Source organism: Carex rostrata, chromosome 31, assembly GCF_964058835.1.
Source record: "Carex rostrata chromosome 31, lpCarRost1.2, whole genome shotgun sequence".
Classification (NCBI taxonomy): Eukaryota; Viridiplantae; Streptophyta; class Magnoliopsida; order Poales; family Cyperaceae; genus Carex; species Carex rostrata.
Window position 1 is genome coordinate 2,635,651 of NC_135948.1, and position 14,542 is coordinate 2,650,192.

Genomic DNA, 14,542 nt, shown 5'->3' on the forward strand with positions numbered 1-14,542 from the left:
TTATTTACTTATTAAATTATAGTCATCCTCAAATATTGAAGGCTCATTTTCCAAGTCATTGAGTTGTACTTTATAGGTTTATAATTTTTATGGCATAACATTTTCGATTTGGCACAATAATTAATTGCAGTTAATTATTGTGATTAAATTAGTTGTGTAGTACAGATTGTTATTTTACTACATGACAAATTTGAGGTTGCAATCTTGATAGAATCTACCAAGTTTCTCAAAAAAAAAAAAAAGAAGACAAATTTGAGGTTGTGCACTTTTTAATTTAATATTGACAAACTTTTTTGGGTCATATAATAGTAGTTAATATAGAAGAAATAAACATAAATCTTTGAATTTCTTTTTTTTTATTTTTATAAATGACCTAGAAATTTCTTTTGCCTCCTGAATGTTTGATTTGCAAATCGGGTTAAATTTAGTGTTAAAATCAAAATAAATTTCTTGAATTATGATTGGTAAAAAGAATTATAAGTTAAAGAATTAGAAATTATAAGTCAGAACATTAGAAAATATAAGTCAAAATATTTTTTTTATCGAGTATCCAATTAGTTAATGGTTTAAATCCGATAAGTTATTTAAACCCGATTTAATATTTTTTTTGGCCTCCTGAAGAAAATCTCGGTCTGCCCTGTGGCCGTCAGTTTACAGTAAATTGTAAGAAACAAACGAATACATCTCAAATCTTTGAATTTCATTGATTAGCAATCGATACGGAGAAGGCTTGCTAATGGCTATTCAACAGCACTTTCATCGATTGCAACTAACGGGAGAAACCCACAGCAAACTAAGAATATGATGAAGATATACGAAATACTAAATTTAGTAAAATTCAGGCTCAAAAAGTAAAACTGCTATATTTCAACGCCTCAAAGTCAAACACACCGCAATATTGGGTAATTATTATCCTGTCTATTCTCGTTTACTTTTTTAAGTCAATCCATAAGTTGCCATGAGCCTTTCATCACCTCATCTTGCACTTGCATTTTTTTTTTGTTCGTGCTGTAAACATACCTTATTCCCTGAGACAAAACTAAAGGAAAAATGACTCACCACCATGGCTCTCCTACAACCCCACAACCTCACTTTGTATTGGTCCCTTTCTTGGCACAAGGCCACATTATCCCCATTGTAGACTTAGCTCACCTTATAGCAAGTCACGGTTCGCTCGTTACCTTTGTCACTACACCCCTCAATGCATCACGCCTCAGACATGTCATTGAGCGTGCAAAAGAATTAAAACTCTCGATCCGGTTTGTGACGCTGCCTTTCAGCTGTGGCGAGGAGGGTCTGCCTGAAGGATCTGAAAATCTCGACACCCTTTCGGATGGACTAAAGCAATTTAGAGCATTTTTGGATGCATGTTTGCAACTGCGAGATCCACTTATCTCATACCTCAAGGAGCATGGTCCACCACCGAATTGCATCATATCTGACATGTGCCACCCATGGACAGGTGATGTGGCGAGAACATTTGGGGTACCGAGGTTTAGTTTTGTAGGTTTTTCTGCATTTTCTCACATTTGCAGGTACAACTTGGCAAGTTTTCAGCTGTTCCTTCTAAACTTTATTATTAGTGGATCGGTCTTTCTAGTGAAAGTGATGCATAACATCTCTTTTTATTGCCAGAGGATTTGTTCGCTTGAAGACTGAGATCTCTGAGAGTGACATTCTTTTACAAGAATAGATGTATTTTTTAAGAAAAACTGGATCTGTGTGAGACATGTTTCTTTAACTTGTACTTATGATTGTATATCTAAAGAGTTTTAACATTTAAACATTAGTTATTACTTGATGCAGCTGATTAAGATTTAGTTTTTTTTTTCCCTCCTAAAATCAATTGATCAGATTTCTGTTTTGCTTGTAGTTTATTTGTCCTCATTACTAGAAGGTTGAGAAACAATCACCTGATTGGACTTAATATACTTAATTTCCTATGTTACAGCCTTCCAATTTTGGAAGAGGTCACTTGACCCGGTACCAACTACCAACAAAGTAATGACCGGCATATGGTACTGCTCACCCATCTATTTTTTTGTACCAGGCAGATAATCATCAGCAAGAACATCTATGACAAAGTGACGGATGAAAATGAACCCGTTCCTCTTCCTGGGTTTCCCCACCCACTTGCAATCTCCAAGAACCAATCGCCTTTGAACTTCTCGGTATCAGGTGGAAAGGCCCAAGAAATGATCAGAGAGGAAGAACCAAAGGTCAGAGGTGTTATTGTGAACACATTTCAAGAACTAGAACCTCTCTATGTAGAATCTTTTGAGAAAGCTATACAAAAGAAGGTATGGCCACTTGGGCCGATGGGCTTATACAACAGAGATATGAATAAACTGAACTCTAGGGGTGACAAAACATCAATAGACATAGAGGGATGCATACATTGGCTTAATAAAATGCAAGACAAGTCGGTGCTTTATGTGAGCTTTGGCAGTCTTGCGCGTAGCATGCCTTTACAGCTTATTGAGATAGGACTTGGGCTAGAGGCCTCCAAGAAACCGTTTATATGGGTGATAAAGGCCGGAGATAAGATTTCAGAATTTGAGCAATGGATGTTAGCAGAGAAATTTGAAGAGAGGATAGTGGGCAGGGGTCTTATAATCAGAGGGTGGGCCCCACAAATGGCAATCTTGTCTCATAATGCAATTGGCGGGTTTATGACGCATTGCGGATGGAACTCGGTCATAGAAGGTATATCTTCTGGATTGCCTATGATAACCTGGCCCCATTTTGCAGAGCAGTTTTTGAATGAAATATTGGTGGTGGATATCTTGAAAATTGGTGTAAGGATTGGTGTTATGAGTTCAATTACTTGGGGGAGTGAAAAGAGTGATGAAGTGATGGTGAAAAGAGATGATGTTGAGAGAAAGGTTTTGGAATTGATAAATGAAGAGGGAGAAGGGATGGAAAGAAGGTTAAAGGCTAGAAAGCTTGGTAGAATGGCCGAAGTGGCAATGGAAGAAGGGGGGTCTTCTTACCAGAATATAGAGTTGCTGATTCATGAGGTAAAACAACAAATGCCTGTGGTAGAGGTAGAAAGAGAAAATGGTTTAGTATCTCTAACACATGCACAATTGAATTGAGTTTAATGTTTGATTAAGGTTCTTTGATATTACACCAGACTACTAGACATTTTTGTAAGATCTAATTATCAAAATATGTTCCTGAATGTAAGAATCATGTATTGCTGTTTAACAAAACTATGTCTAGCAATTACTTGGTAGTATGCAATGAAGGCCGTTTATAAGTAATTAATGCTTTCCAGTTTCCTAAAGTTTGATACAATCGACAACATATAGCACCTGCTAATAAACTTTATATGTAAATTGGAGATCTCATAATGCTTATGAAGTTTCTTGAATTTGATGATAATTACCTGTCAATTTAATAAAAGTGTGTAGTTCATTTCTTAGTTGTAGTGTATAATGTATTGATATTATTTGTGTGCATGTTTTTTCTTTAATTGCTTTGAACAAGTTCTCTATCCATGTGACCTGATTGCTATCACGTTAGATTATCTCTTAGAGAAGCAACAAAAGTTCCTCTTTAAGTTAATATTAGCTTTCTGGTACATAAGCTCTTTCTGATTGGTTAATAAAATTATAATAGACTAATGCCCTTCTCGAAAAAGGTTCTCATTAGCTATATCATACTCTGTATATTTTCTAAGATCGCAGCTTTTCTTAATCATAAATTCAAAATAATTTAATAGACTTAGCAACCCCAAAATTCGAAGTCCAAGCTTTTTAGATTTGTGATTTCATTTATCTCAGGTCGGTTTTGAAATCTTGGGTCTGTTTTCATCCTTCGCAATTCTCATCCTATCCTATTTAACCTTTCATAGATTAGGTAAATGCGGAACTTACCCAAATCACTACTCTTCAATGGTCCAGAATTTTTAGATCAAGTGATTTACTAATTGTCTAAAAAATAGTAAAATGAATTTTAAAGAAATATAAAATTTGATCTTTTAAGTATATTCTCATATGATAATAATGTTAAACGGTTCAGATTGATTATTTGAATTTAGAGAATGAAGATATAAATTCAATGCATGAACCAACCAGCGTATTGCAATGTACCATATATAGCCTCACTCTTTTTAAATTTAGAAGAATATACATTATCATGAATTTTAGAAGAAAAAAATGTAATTTTTTTAATGGAGAAACATCAAATTTTTACAATAATTTTTAACTGTGTAGAGTGCATTTGTAACGAAAGTAAACAAAATAAAACGGTAAATATAAAACAATAAATACTATCACTTTAATAAAAAAAAAAATAAGACAGAAACTGCCTTATGTATTTTATTAACAACTCTCAAAAATTTAGTTCTTTTCGATTACATTAAAAAAAAAAAAAATTAAACTTATAAGTTATAACATCAAAATTTTTATGTTTACGCCTACAAGGGCTTCAAAACTGTTACATACTACAACGTAGGATTGTACAAAATTACTCGAATTCGCAACTCGCACGTTAATGACTCGCTTTAACTCGCTCATTTATAACTCGAGTTAGTTTCAACTCGAATTGGCTGACTCATTTAATAAATGAGCTGAGTTTGAGTTGAGCCCAACTCGCTCATTTATAACTCAAATTACATAACTCGCTCATTTATAACTCAACTTATGTACTAAGTTGTATAAAAAATTGTTGAATTCTAAGTTGTTGTTTGCTTTGAGTTGACCTATTATCTCTGTGTTAGATTATTTGTATTTAGATAAACTATTACTATACCATTTCAATTGTTTGTATAGATAAACACATATTAGTGTATAACAATACCTAAGAACTTGATTGGTTAAAAGAAGTTATAAACGAGTTGCGAGTTAACTCGAGTTGATAACGAGCTGAGTTCGAGTTGGCTCTACAACTCGTTATTACCATCCCAACTCGAGTTGACTCGCTCGTTTATTAAATGAGCTGAGTTCGAGTTGGGGGTAACTCACTCAAACTCGACTCATTTACAGCCTTACTACAACGGCTTCCTTTAGATCCAATATCGCTCTTTGTTGAATTTCAATTTTCAGTTGCTCTCTACCAAAAACTCAACAAAGAGTGTGTTTGGATACAATTTCAAAAATAACAAAAATAGCACTAACTTAGGTTAGCGCTCCATCATTTGAATGGGTTAGTAAAAACAACGTTAATCCGATGAATGACTCTATTTTCAGAGTGATCCAAATGTGGAATAGTGAAAAAAATAGTCACCAACTAAAAACAGAGCTAACTCCATACTATTCTTGACAATCCAAACGCACTCAAATTTTTTATTTCACAAAAATTAATTTACAGATTAGATAAAATCTTGTAACCAATTTGACATCATTTATTTTGCAAAATAAAACTTAGCAAGGAAGAAAACAATTGTCAGTTTGTCACTTCCACCGAAACAAACTTAGTTTTCTATCAATACAAATTTAGTAACTAAACTTATACATTAGCACTCAATTTTTGATCGATTAAAATACAAAAAAAAAAAAAAAAAAAAACTTACACATTAGCACTCAATTTTTGATCGATTAAAATACAAATAAAAAATAATGATTGTAGTTGAACAATAAGAATGTGTTTGTATGATGAGAATGATAAATTAGTTATTTCATCTTAAATTAAAAGATTAATAATAAACTTACATACAATTTTTAAAATTAGATTAAAGACAAGGGAGATGAGAAATGTTGTTTGTTTTTTAGTAATGAAATAAGCAAAATTTTCAGATTCGAGTACAAAAATTGAATATTTAGAATTTTATTGATGAGTATCACAATAATTACATCTAAAAAATAAAAATTATGAAACACAAATTTATCCCAAAAAAAAAATAGTAGCAGCTCTTGCTGTGCTCGGCTGCTCCGCTGCTAGAAGTTTCCAATTCGAACCTCACAGTAGATATGATATGAGCCAACAGAAAAATTAGGGGTGTCAACTGGTACGGTAAGGGTTGGAGGTGAAAGCATTTTCATATCCGTATCCGTTATAAATTATTCTTACTCATATTCTACCATTGTCTGTTACAAATTGCATTACCTGTACCTTATCCTTATCCGTTGTAATTGTCGGATAACGAAACAGTAGTGGTTAAATAACGGTTAATACTTGTATAATAATTATTTTTATTATTTATTAAATAAAATACTAAGACATATTTATTTGTCGCATATATAATCACATTACTAATATAAAAATTAATTCCAACTAATTTTTTTTTTTTTTTTATCAAAACACAAATTAAAAAATAAAAATATCTCTGTTCTTTAATTAAAAAAAAAATAAGGCATGCAAATAAAAGGAAGATGGTTAATTGTTCAAGTACTTTAATGGTGAATTATGTTTAACACAGTTACATAAATGATCAATTATTAAAGTTAGAAAATTTAATAAATTTTATTTTTCAAAATCAAGAGTAGTTGCTAGTTGGATTGTTGGAGATAGATAATAATTCAATGCTCATTAAGATATATAATATGAGATGGGTTACGGTGAGTTGCGAAGTAAAACGTGTTTCTACTTCATGCCGTATTTTTATTTTGAAAGTCCAAACGACCGATCTGAACTGTTAGATGTTTAATACATATTGAAATGTGCTTGGAGACCAAATTTTACATTTTTTGGAATTTTTTTACTATTTATTAAGTATTTTTTAAAATTGCTGTTTTGCTGTAAATAGTAAAAAACAGTAAAAATTTTCTGAATTATTAGATCAGCGACTTTCAAAATTGCTTAATAAATAGTAAAAAAATTCTAAAATATGTAAAATTTGGTCTCCAAGCACATTTAAATATGAGCGTGAAGTAAAATAGTCGCTTTACTTCACAACTCATCTTAGCTCATCTCATATAATATATATAATTTTTTTTTATATAATTACGAGTAACAGGTACGAAATAGGCTTTATCTGTACCCTTAAAAAAAATTTATCCGTATCCGTACCTAATAAGTTTATGAATTTTTTTTTTTTTTAATCATACTAATCTTATCGAATACGGTACTGGTCGAGTAAACGGATAAAAGGGTGCCATTGACACCCTAAGAAAAATTGTCAATCCGTAACCACCGCCGTTAATGATTTCACTCTGAAGATATTAAGCCACAAAAATTTGTTTATCCGTTATCGCCGCCGTTAATGATTTCGATTTGGTGGAAGCACCGCTGCATCCCCTCCTACTCCCAAGTCACCTTCTAATCTAGTACTTCCGTTCTCACCAACTCACAAAGCACCTCCTGCTCCATATCCTAACCCTATACCCATTATTGCACGCCTTTATCGAACTCAGCCAGTACGCATTAATTCCAGATGATGAGCTGACCCATTTTATTGGTCTGGACTCTGGAGTAACCAGCATTCTTCACTGCGTACCTGTACGAGTGCCAGTTTATTGGTAGAACAGTATATTTGTTGATTTCCAATGGCAAATTTCAAATTTTGGCAATATTCTGAATGGGTCTGGTATTAGTGTGACAGGTGATGCCAGTACGTTTGGCTCTAGTATGAGAAAAATAAAGGTAAGCAACATAGGTGTTGTAGTTCTGTAGCAAACGAGTGAACATATGTATAATTTACTTGTACCAAGGCTGGTACTGAACTAGTGAATCCGAACAACAACCAGTGTCACCCCTTTTTTGGGACAGGATCAGTAATGTTGCAGAACAGTGGTTATATATGTATTTGTTCTTACCGGGAATTACATCAGGGAGAATATTGTGACCCAATAGGATCAATTGCACTCAGCCATTTCCGTAGCACCTGAGAATGCAGGTGTGGTCTGAAGATGGATAAATTTTGGTGATATGTATTTTTATTTCTATCTTTTTTTTTGCAAGGTTATCATGACCGAAATGGTGAAATTTTGGGGCAAGAGATGTATCAACAGGCTGGAGTTCTTGCGACGGCGAGACAAGGAAAGTTTGGTGCCAATACTGGTACAGACTAGAATGTCTTTGTTGTCTTAAACAATGTATTACTTCTGAAAGCAAGTCTTTTTTTGTGTGAACTGAATATAAGTTGTGGTTTAATTAAAAAAACCATTAATTAGAAAAATGAAATCACTAGTTGGTATGGCTATGGTACAGGCTGGTAAATATTAGGACCGGCACATAACGCATAAACATGAAAACAGTCTCGAATATGTACAGGTGTGCCAATGCTAGGCATCTGTAGCTACATGAGGAGGAGCATTAAAAAGGGCAATTGTAATTTCTCCATGATTTGATGGGATGATTGAAATAGGCAAAAGAAAAATGTGGACATCTTGGCTGACAATCTGGAAACCAGTTCGACAAATGTGACCTCATGAGACAATGTTCAAGCTATCCTAAACTGCGTACTTCTTGGAGCTGTATATATCCCCTTTAAGATCTTCTACTGCCTCCAAGATGGAATAAACTTCAACAAACATTGCACCAGTGAGGTAAATTGAACTTGTATTTTAGTGTTGACAGATGCTGATCCTGAATTACAAATAATCAATTGAAGGATTGAAACTTTTCCCAATAATTGACTTTTTAGGCAATATAAAATAGACTCAACTTGTGCAACAGGATCAGCTTGTAACAAAAATCAAAAGATAAAAATAATGCACTGGAAATAGAAGAGCTTTTGTCTTTTGAAGTGTAAATATGACATTTGCAGACTTAAAGGTACATACATAATTTCTCTTAGCCCCTTTTGGGCAATGATATAAGTACTATCCCTCTTAATCCCTAAAGATAGATGTTTCACAACAAACTTGGAGATAGTTTTGAATAAAATAGAATTATTCTTAAAAAGATGAAAATGACGCTGATTAAAATGTTGTATTGCCTTGACAACATGTATTGCTTCTACACTACATAAATAAATTACAAACAACAATTTAGCTTTTTTAGTCATTACAAGAACAATCAAATTCTAAATAGAAATACTATGAAGTAATTATCATATTGTAAATTAAAATAGGGAAAATATAATAAAGTATTTATTAAATACTGCTACTTGCAAAGCATGAATTATTATGTTGGAAGATCCATGGTGGAATTCTTGGTCCATTAGACCATTATCCTAAATTTTCTACGAGACCCAAATTAGCTTGCCGTATGACAAAATTCTATTACTGATGAAGGAAGATGAGCTTTCCAAAAATTGATTATTGAATAATTAGAGGGACCTTATTTCTATTTTTTGCTTCTGTTTTTCTGTCAGTTGTGCTAATCCGGTCTTATCTAAATTGAATATTTCAATGTTATTTTTTATATCATGCCACTAAGTATGGTTGCTAATATTTAATATAAATCAAATATCTAGTAAAAAAAACTTTAATTGGATGGAACTGCACAAGGCAAGTTAGTGTTCTAAACAACCCGAAAAAAGAGAAGAAAAGAAAATTTGATTTAAAGATGGGAATTTCACAAGTCAACTTATAGCATCAAAATTCATGATATTTTGATTTTGTATTAATTTGTTGAGTGAAAAGCAAGAGAGGTGGTGAGAGGAAGAGAGAATGCAACTCATTGGCCCTGGAGAGAGACATTAATAATAAAAAAATAGGTGAGATGTGAGACCTTGGCAGTAAAGGATGGGTATTAGTCTAGTAAATAAGATAAGACAAGTGGATAACCTTATTACCAGCAATTTGCAGGGTTAAAATTTGGAGATAACACCTGGGGATAAAATCTGGGGATCAAATGAGCGTTGAATATGATTGTGAATGATAAGTATGGTGTGAGAACAAATTGGTACAAACCAGAAGTATTTTTGAGCCTCATGAATTCAAATTATGAGTGCACACCTGTGCAATTAAAACATGGACGATTATTTGACAGACATTTTCTCCCATTCATTTTTTGAATTTAGGTCCTTGATTCAATATAACAGCTGCATGGATCTTTATGCAATCAGCGCCACAGAGAATCTGTGCTTTCTTGTATTTGGAAGTATTACAAAGTTCTGACTTTTTGCAGATTTGTTTAATCCTCTTCAGATTTGAATAATAAAATGCAGATCTTACACCCACCTCCAACCTCCTCTTGCATCATTGCCAAACTCTACACAACATTGCCCCAGAAAGCAACATGGACGGTCATGTTCCTTTGACACAGCAACCCCACTTCGTACTGGTCCCACAAATGGCACAAGGCCATACCATCCCCATGATAGACATGGCTCACATCCTAGCCAATCATGGCGCAGTGGTCACCTTTGTCACAACCCCTCGGAACGCAGCACGCATCGAATCCATCATTCAACATGCTAGGGATTCCCAGTTACCAATCCGGTTTGTGCCGTTGCTTTTCAAAGGAGCTGAGGTTGGTTTGCCTGAAGGATGCGAAAGTGTAGATTCCCTCCCATTGGGATTGAAACAGTTAAATGCCTTTGTGGAGGCATCTCTACAATTGCGGGACCCACTGATATCTTATCTCCGAGAAAATGATCCACCACCAAGTTGCGTGATATCCGACATGACCCATCCGTGGACAGGTGCAGTTGCAAGAGAGTTTGGAATACCGAGGCTTAGTTTCATCGGATTTTCTGCCTTCTCTTCCCTTTCCAGGTGTCAAACTTTCAGATTTAAAGAGTTAAGGATCTGTTTGGTTCCAAGTGAGTTTTGGAGTTATCTATTTTAGAAAAGAAGAGGGTTCAAATGCCTCCATTTTTTGTGCCTCCATCAATCCTCCACTTTGCAATTTTCTAATAACAATTTTTTTTTAAACTTATATGTCAAAATAAAACCGTTAGATGTCATCTATATTATTTCTCTACATTTATACAAAAAATTATCACTTTTCAAATTTGTTTTTATATGAATCAATAAGTTGAAAAATTAACGTCCAAAATTTAATCATATCAATGTATTTTTGCAAGCTCTTAATATCAATGAAAACAAAGTCGAAATGTCGTATTTTATATGTCATAAAGAAAATGATCAAATCTTACAGTTTTATTTTGACATTTGAGTTTTAAATTTAAGTTATTAATGTTTAAAAAATAGAGGCATTTGAACCCTCCTCTTTAGAAAAAGACATCACATTGTGCTATTTGTAAATTGTTTCAACAGATACATATTTCTGTCATTTGGGCACTCAGGCAATTGTCTTAACTTTAAACATTTATATCGATGATACTTTTAATTTTTTTTAACACAACTAATTTTGTGCTTTCTGAAATGTTGATTTTGAATGGCAGATACCTAATCAACCGCCACAAGGTATACGACAATGTAATGGACGATCATGAGCCTGTTTCCATACCGGGTTTCCCACACCCTCTTGAGATACCAAAGACTCGATCAACCTTGAGCTTCTACGCTTCAGGAGAGAAGATCGTCAACATGGTAAAAGAGGAGGAATCAAAGAACATTGGTGTCATAGTAAACACATTTCAAGACCTAGAGCCTCTCTACATAAAATCCTATGAGAGTGCTATGGAAAAAAAGGTATGGTCGATTGGGCCTGTGTGCTTATTTAACAAAGATATGGAACCAGTAGTTTCAAGAGGTGAGAAGGCATCAATAGATGTAGATAGATGCTTATGCTGGCTTGATTCCATGCAAAATGGGTCAGTTATCTATGTCAGTTTTGGTAGCCTTGTACGTAGTTTGCCTTTGCAACTCATAGAAATAGGGTTAGGGTTGGAAGCCTCAAATAAACCTTTTATATGGGTGATAAAAGCAGGAGAAAAGATGTCTGAGATTGAACAATGGCTGTTAGAAGAGAATTTTGAAGAGAGGGTAAAAGACAGGGGCCTCATTATAAGAGGATGGGCCCCACAAGTCATGATCTTATCTCATAAAGCTATTGGTGGATTTCTCACACATTGTGGATGGAACTCGACTATAGAAGGGATATGTGCTGGTGTTTCTATGTTAACATGGCCCCACTTTGCAGAGCAGTTCTTGAATGAAGTATTCGCAGTAGATGTTTTAGAAATTGGTATAAGAATCGGTGTTGTGAGTTCTATAACTTGGGGTAGTGAGAAGAGTGATGAGATTATGGTAAAGAGAAATGAAGTAGAGAAAAAGGTATTGGAATTGTTGAGTGAAGAAAAAAAAGGGATGGAGAGAAGGCTCAGGGCAAGAGAACTTGGTAAAATGGCTAAAATGTCAATGGAAGAAGGTGGATCATCGTACAATAATATCAAATTGTTAATTCATGAGATAAAAGAGAGAATGCATGGGAGCAGAGACAAGGTGTACACATGAAAGAGTTTATTTTTTATTTAGCACTTGAGCTTTGTTAATATTATAAATTGCTTGTTCAAAATTTGATTACCTGAAAGAATTTTTCGAATTGATGATTAAGTTTTTGAATTTTGAATGTTTAGTACTTCATGTTTCTTCCAAGAATTTGCTAGCTATTGAAGAAAGACTCCCTATACAATCGCGTTGTGTAATCTGTTTGTTTGGTTTAGAATTTTTACAATTTTGCAGACCCAAAATGAACTCTGAGCTTCATTATTTCATCCTCACCTTTTCCTATCAAAGCTTAAATGTACAACGCTGATATTAGAAAAGTAAATGCAGTATTTTAAGGGAACAAAGTGAGATTAAGTAAATTGCAGTATAATAAAAACTAGCCACTCCATTAGTGTGCGCGGCTTTGCGTGTCGAGCTAGATAAAGTTTAAATTTGATTTATGTCAGAACAAGTCGAATCAAATCTGAATTTAGTCGAACCAACTTGTTAATCCGTTCATGTCGCCAGTCGTGCACCACGAGCTGGAAAAGAATTCCATTTCTTTGTACAATGAGTTACATCATCTTATGATAAACACAAAGAGTAGTACAAAAAAAAAAAAAAAATTTAAAACAACTTTATCTTCTTCTTGTCACGAACACATACAACAAATTATTGCACGGCCGAATTTTTTAGTTTGAATTTTGGAGTTTGACACAGAGAAGAGAAGGGATTTCACTCTTAAATCACACTAACGAATCTAACATGTGCGCGACTGCGGAGTAGGTACAAAGCATAAGCGACTTTTTATTTCATTTTCGCAGCCAAGTTCTGTTTCAGATTTACCCGTTTTTTTTTTATGTACCACCCTAATAAATAAGAATTAAATCAATACCACCCGTTAATTCCGAATTCAGATTCCGCCACGTTCGCACACTGGATCTGCGAACGGGTCGCTACCCGTTCGCGCAATGGATATGCGGACTGACCCGTTCCCGATGACCCGTTCCTGACGACCCGTTCCCGACGACCCGTGCGCAAAACAGATCTGCGGACGGATGACCCGTGCGCGTTACAGATCTGCGGACAGACCCGTTCGCATTGTTGATCTGCGCACGTGGCACCTTCTCCCTATATAGATATTCGCAGAGCATTTTACACCCTCATTTTCACCGAAGGTGCTGCTGCATAGGTACGTTTTTTTTCTTTTTCATCCTTTTTTTAAAAAAAATTATTTTTTGTAGTTTTTTTAATTTAGTTATTTTTTATTATTAGGTTTATTCAACCAATTATGATTGAAATTGCTTGTTATTTTGATGGTGAAGTATTACAAGGACCAAATGGTGCTTATTATAGCCATCAAGTGTCGAAAATGTTCAATATCCGGCTTGGTTTGGATTTTAGAGGTTTAAATAGGGAAGTGTACCAACAACTCGGTATTGACCACCGTAATTATGAACTGATAATTACCGCAAGAATCAATATTGGCCAAGGCAATCAAACATGGTTCCAACAGCTACCGGTACAAGACGATAGCAGTTGGGAGTTATATGTCCAAATGACAATGAATATGACTTTCAAGTTCCTGGAGTTATATGTTGTAGCCAACCCCAGACAAAACTCTAGACATAACTGTCACACCCCGCGGCCACGGGTCGTAACAGTCCCCCGCCGTAAGCATACAACGCCGTGTATGCTTACAAGGCTACTCACATTTCAAACCAAACAACAAGCAATTCAAACAAGTTTCTAATATATATATCAGAGTACACAGTCTGGTCAGCATATAATACAACAAAAGTATCTCATCCGGATACCAACCACGAGGCCTACCCTAAATCTATACAACAAAAGATATCTAGGGTCATATACTGGTAAGCTACTAAGGCCTACTACTCTCGTGCCTCTCCGGAATCAGTCGCACCAATACCTGTAAAATAACGGGGAAGGTGGGGGTGAGAATAAATTCTCAGTGCGAATTTGCCACAGTTTAGATTATTGGACTTGCAATCAAACTCTATATTCAATAATGAAACCCAAACAACAACAATGCAAACAGTTATATAAGAAAACATAAATAACAGAATGCCACTACTCGACAACAGTTAATCAACCTGAAACACAGTTTACGAAATTTCCAAGATGAATCTCAAACACAACATATATTTCGGCTTAACTCGATTCCTAACTCAGATCAGTAGGGCTTGTAGCAATTACAGATGTTCTTTCGAGCTGAACCTTTATCAAACCCACATCTGTAGGGTTACTGACACCTACAGATGGCCAACCGCTGGACCCTTTATCTGACACCCATCTGCAACCGCTTGGCTTAACAGTTTATTAAGGTCTGGTTCAAATCATGTAAAGAAAAT

At 34.6% G+C, this 14,542-nt stretch overlaps 1 protein-coding gene and 1 pseudogene across 4 annotated transcripts; both read left to right on the plus strand.

The window, feature by feature from the left end:
- Positions 1–1,005: 1,005 nt before the first annotated feature.
- LOC144547191 (UDP-glycosyltransferase 73C3 pseudogene) lies at positions 1,006–3,098 on the plus strand (annotated as a pseudogene). The gene is made up of 2 exons (XR_013509027.1): positions 1,006–1,535; positions 2,051–3,098. The product of XR_013509027.1 is annotated as a UDP-glycosyltransferase 73C3 pseudogene (transcript).
- A 4,664-nt stretch (positions 3,099–7,762) lies between these two features.
- LOC144547536 (UDP-glycosyltransferase 73C3-like) lies at positions 7,763–12,289 on the plus strand. 3 transcript variants are annotated; one of them, XM_078296208.1, is made up of 3 exons: positions 7,763–7,979; positions 10,001–10,550; positions 11,183–12,289. In XM_078296208.1, exons 2-3 carry the CDS (start codon positions 10,072–10,074, stop codon positions 12,195–12,197), a joined length of 1,494 nt encoding a protein of 497 aa, XP_078152334.1. In that variant the 5' UTR covers positions 7,763–7,979; positions 10,001–10,071; the 3' UTR covers positions 12,198–12,289. The 3 variants fall into 3 exon arrangements, with proteins under 3 accessions (XP_078152334.1, XP_078152333.1, XP_078152332.1); XM_078296207.1 differs by lacking the exon at positions 7,763–7,979 and adding an exon at positions 8,186–8,432; XM_078296206.1 differs by lacking the exon at positions 7,763–7,979 and adding an exon at positions 9,737–9,933.
- Positions 12,290–14,542: the final 2,253 nt, after the last annotated feature.

Coding starts and splice junctions, on each gene's coding strand:
- LOC144547536 (XM_078296206.1), top strand. CDS start 9,804: ATGGACGATTATTTGACAGACATTTTCTCCCATTCATTTTTTGAATTT. Junction 9,934..10,000: donor GTGCTTTCTTGTATTTGGAA/GTATTACAAAGT, acceptor AATAAAATGCAG/ATCTTACACCCACCTCCAAC. Junction 10,551..11,182: donor GCCTTCTCTTCCCTTTCCAG/GTGTCAAACTTT, acceptor TTTGAATGGCAG/ATACCTAATCAACCGCCACA.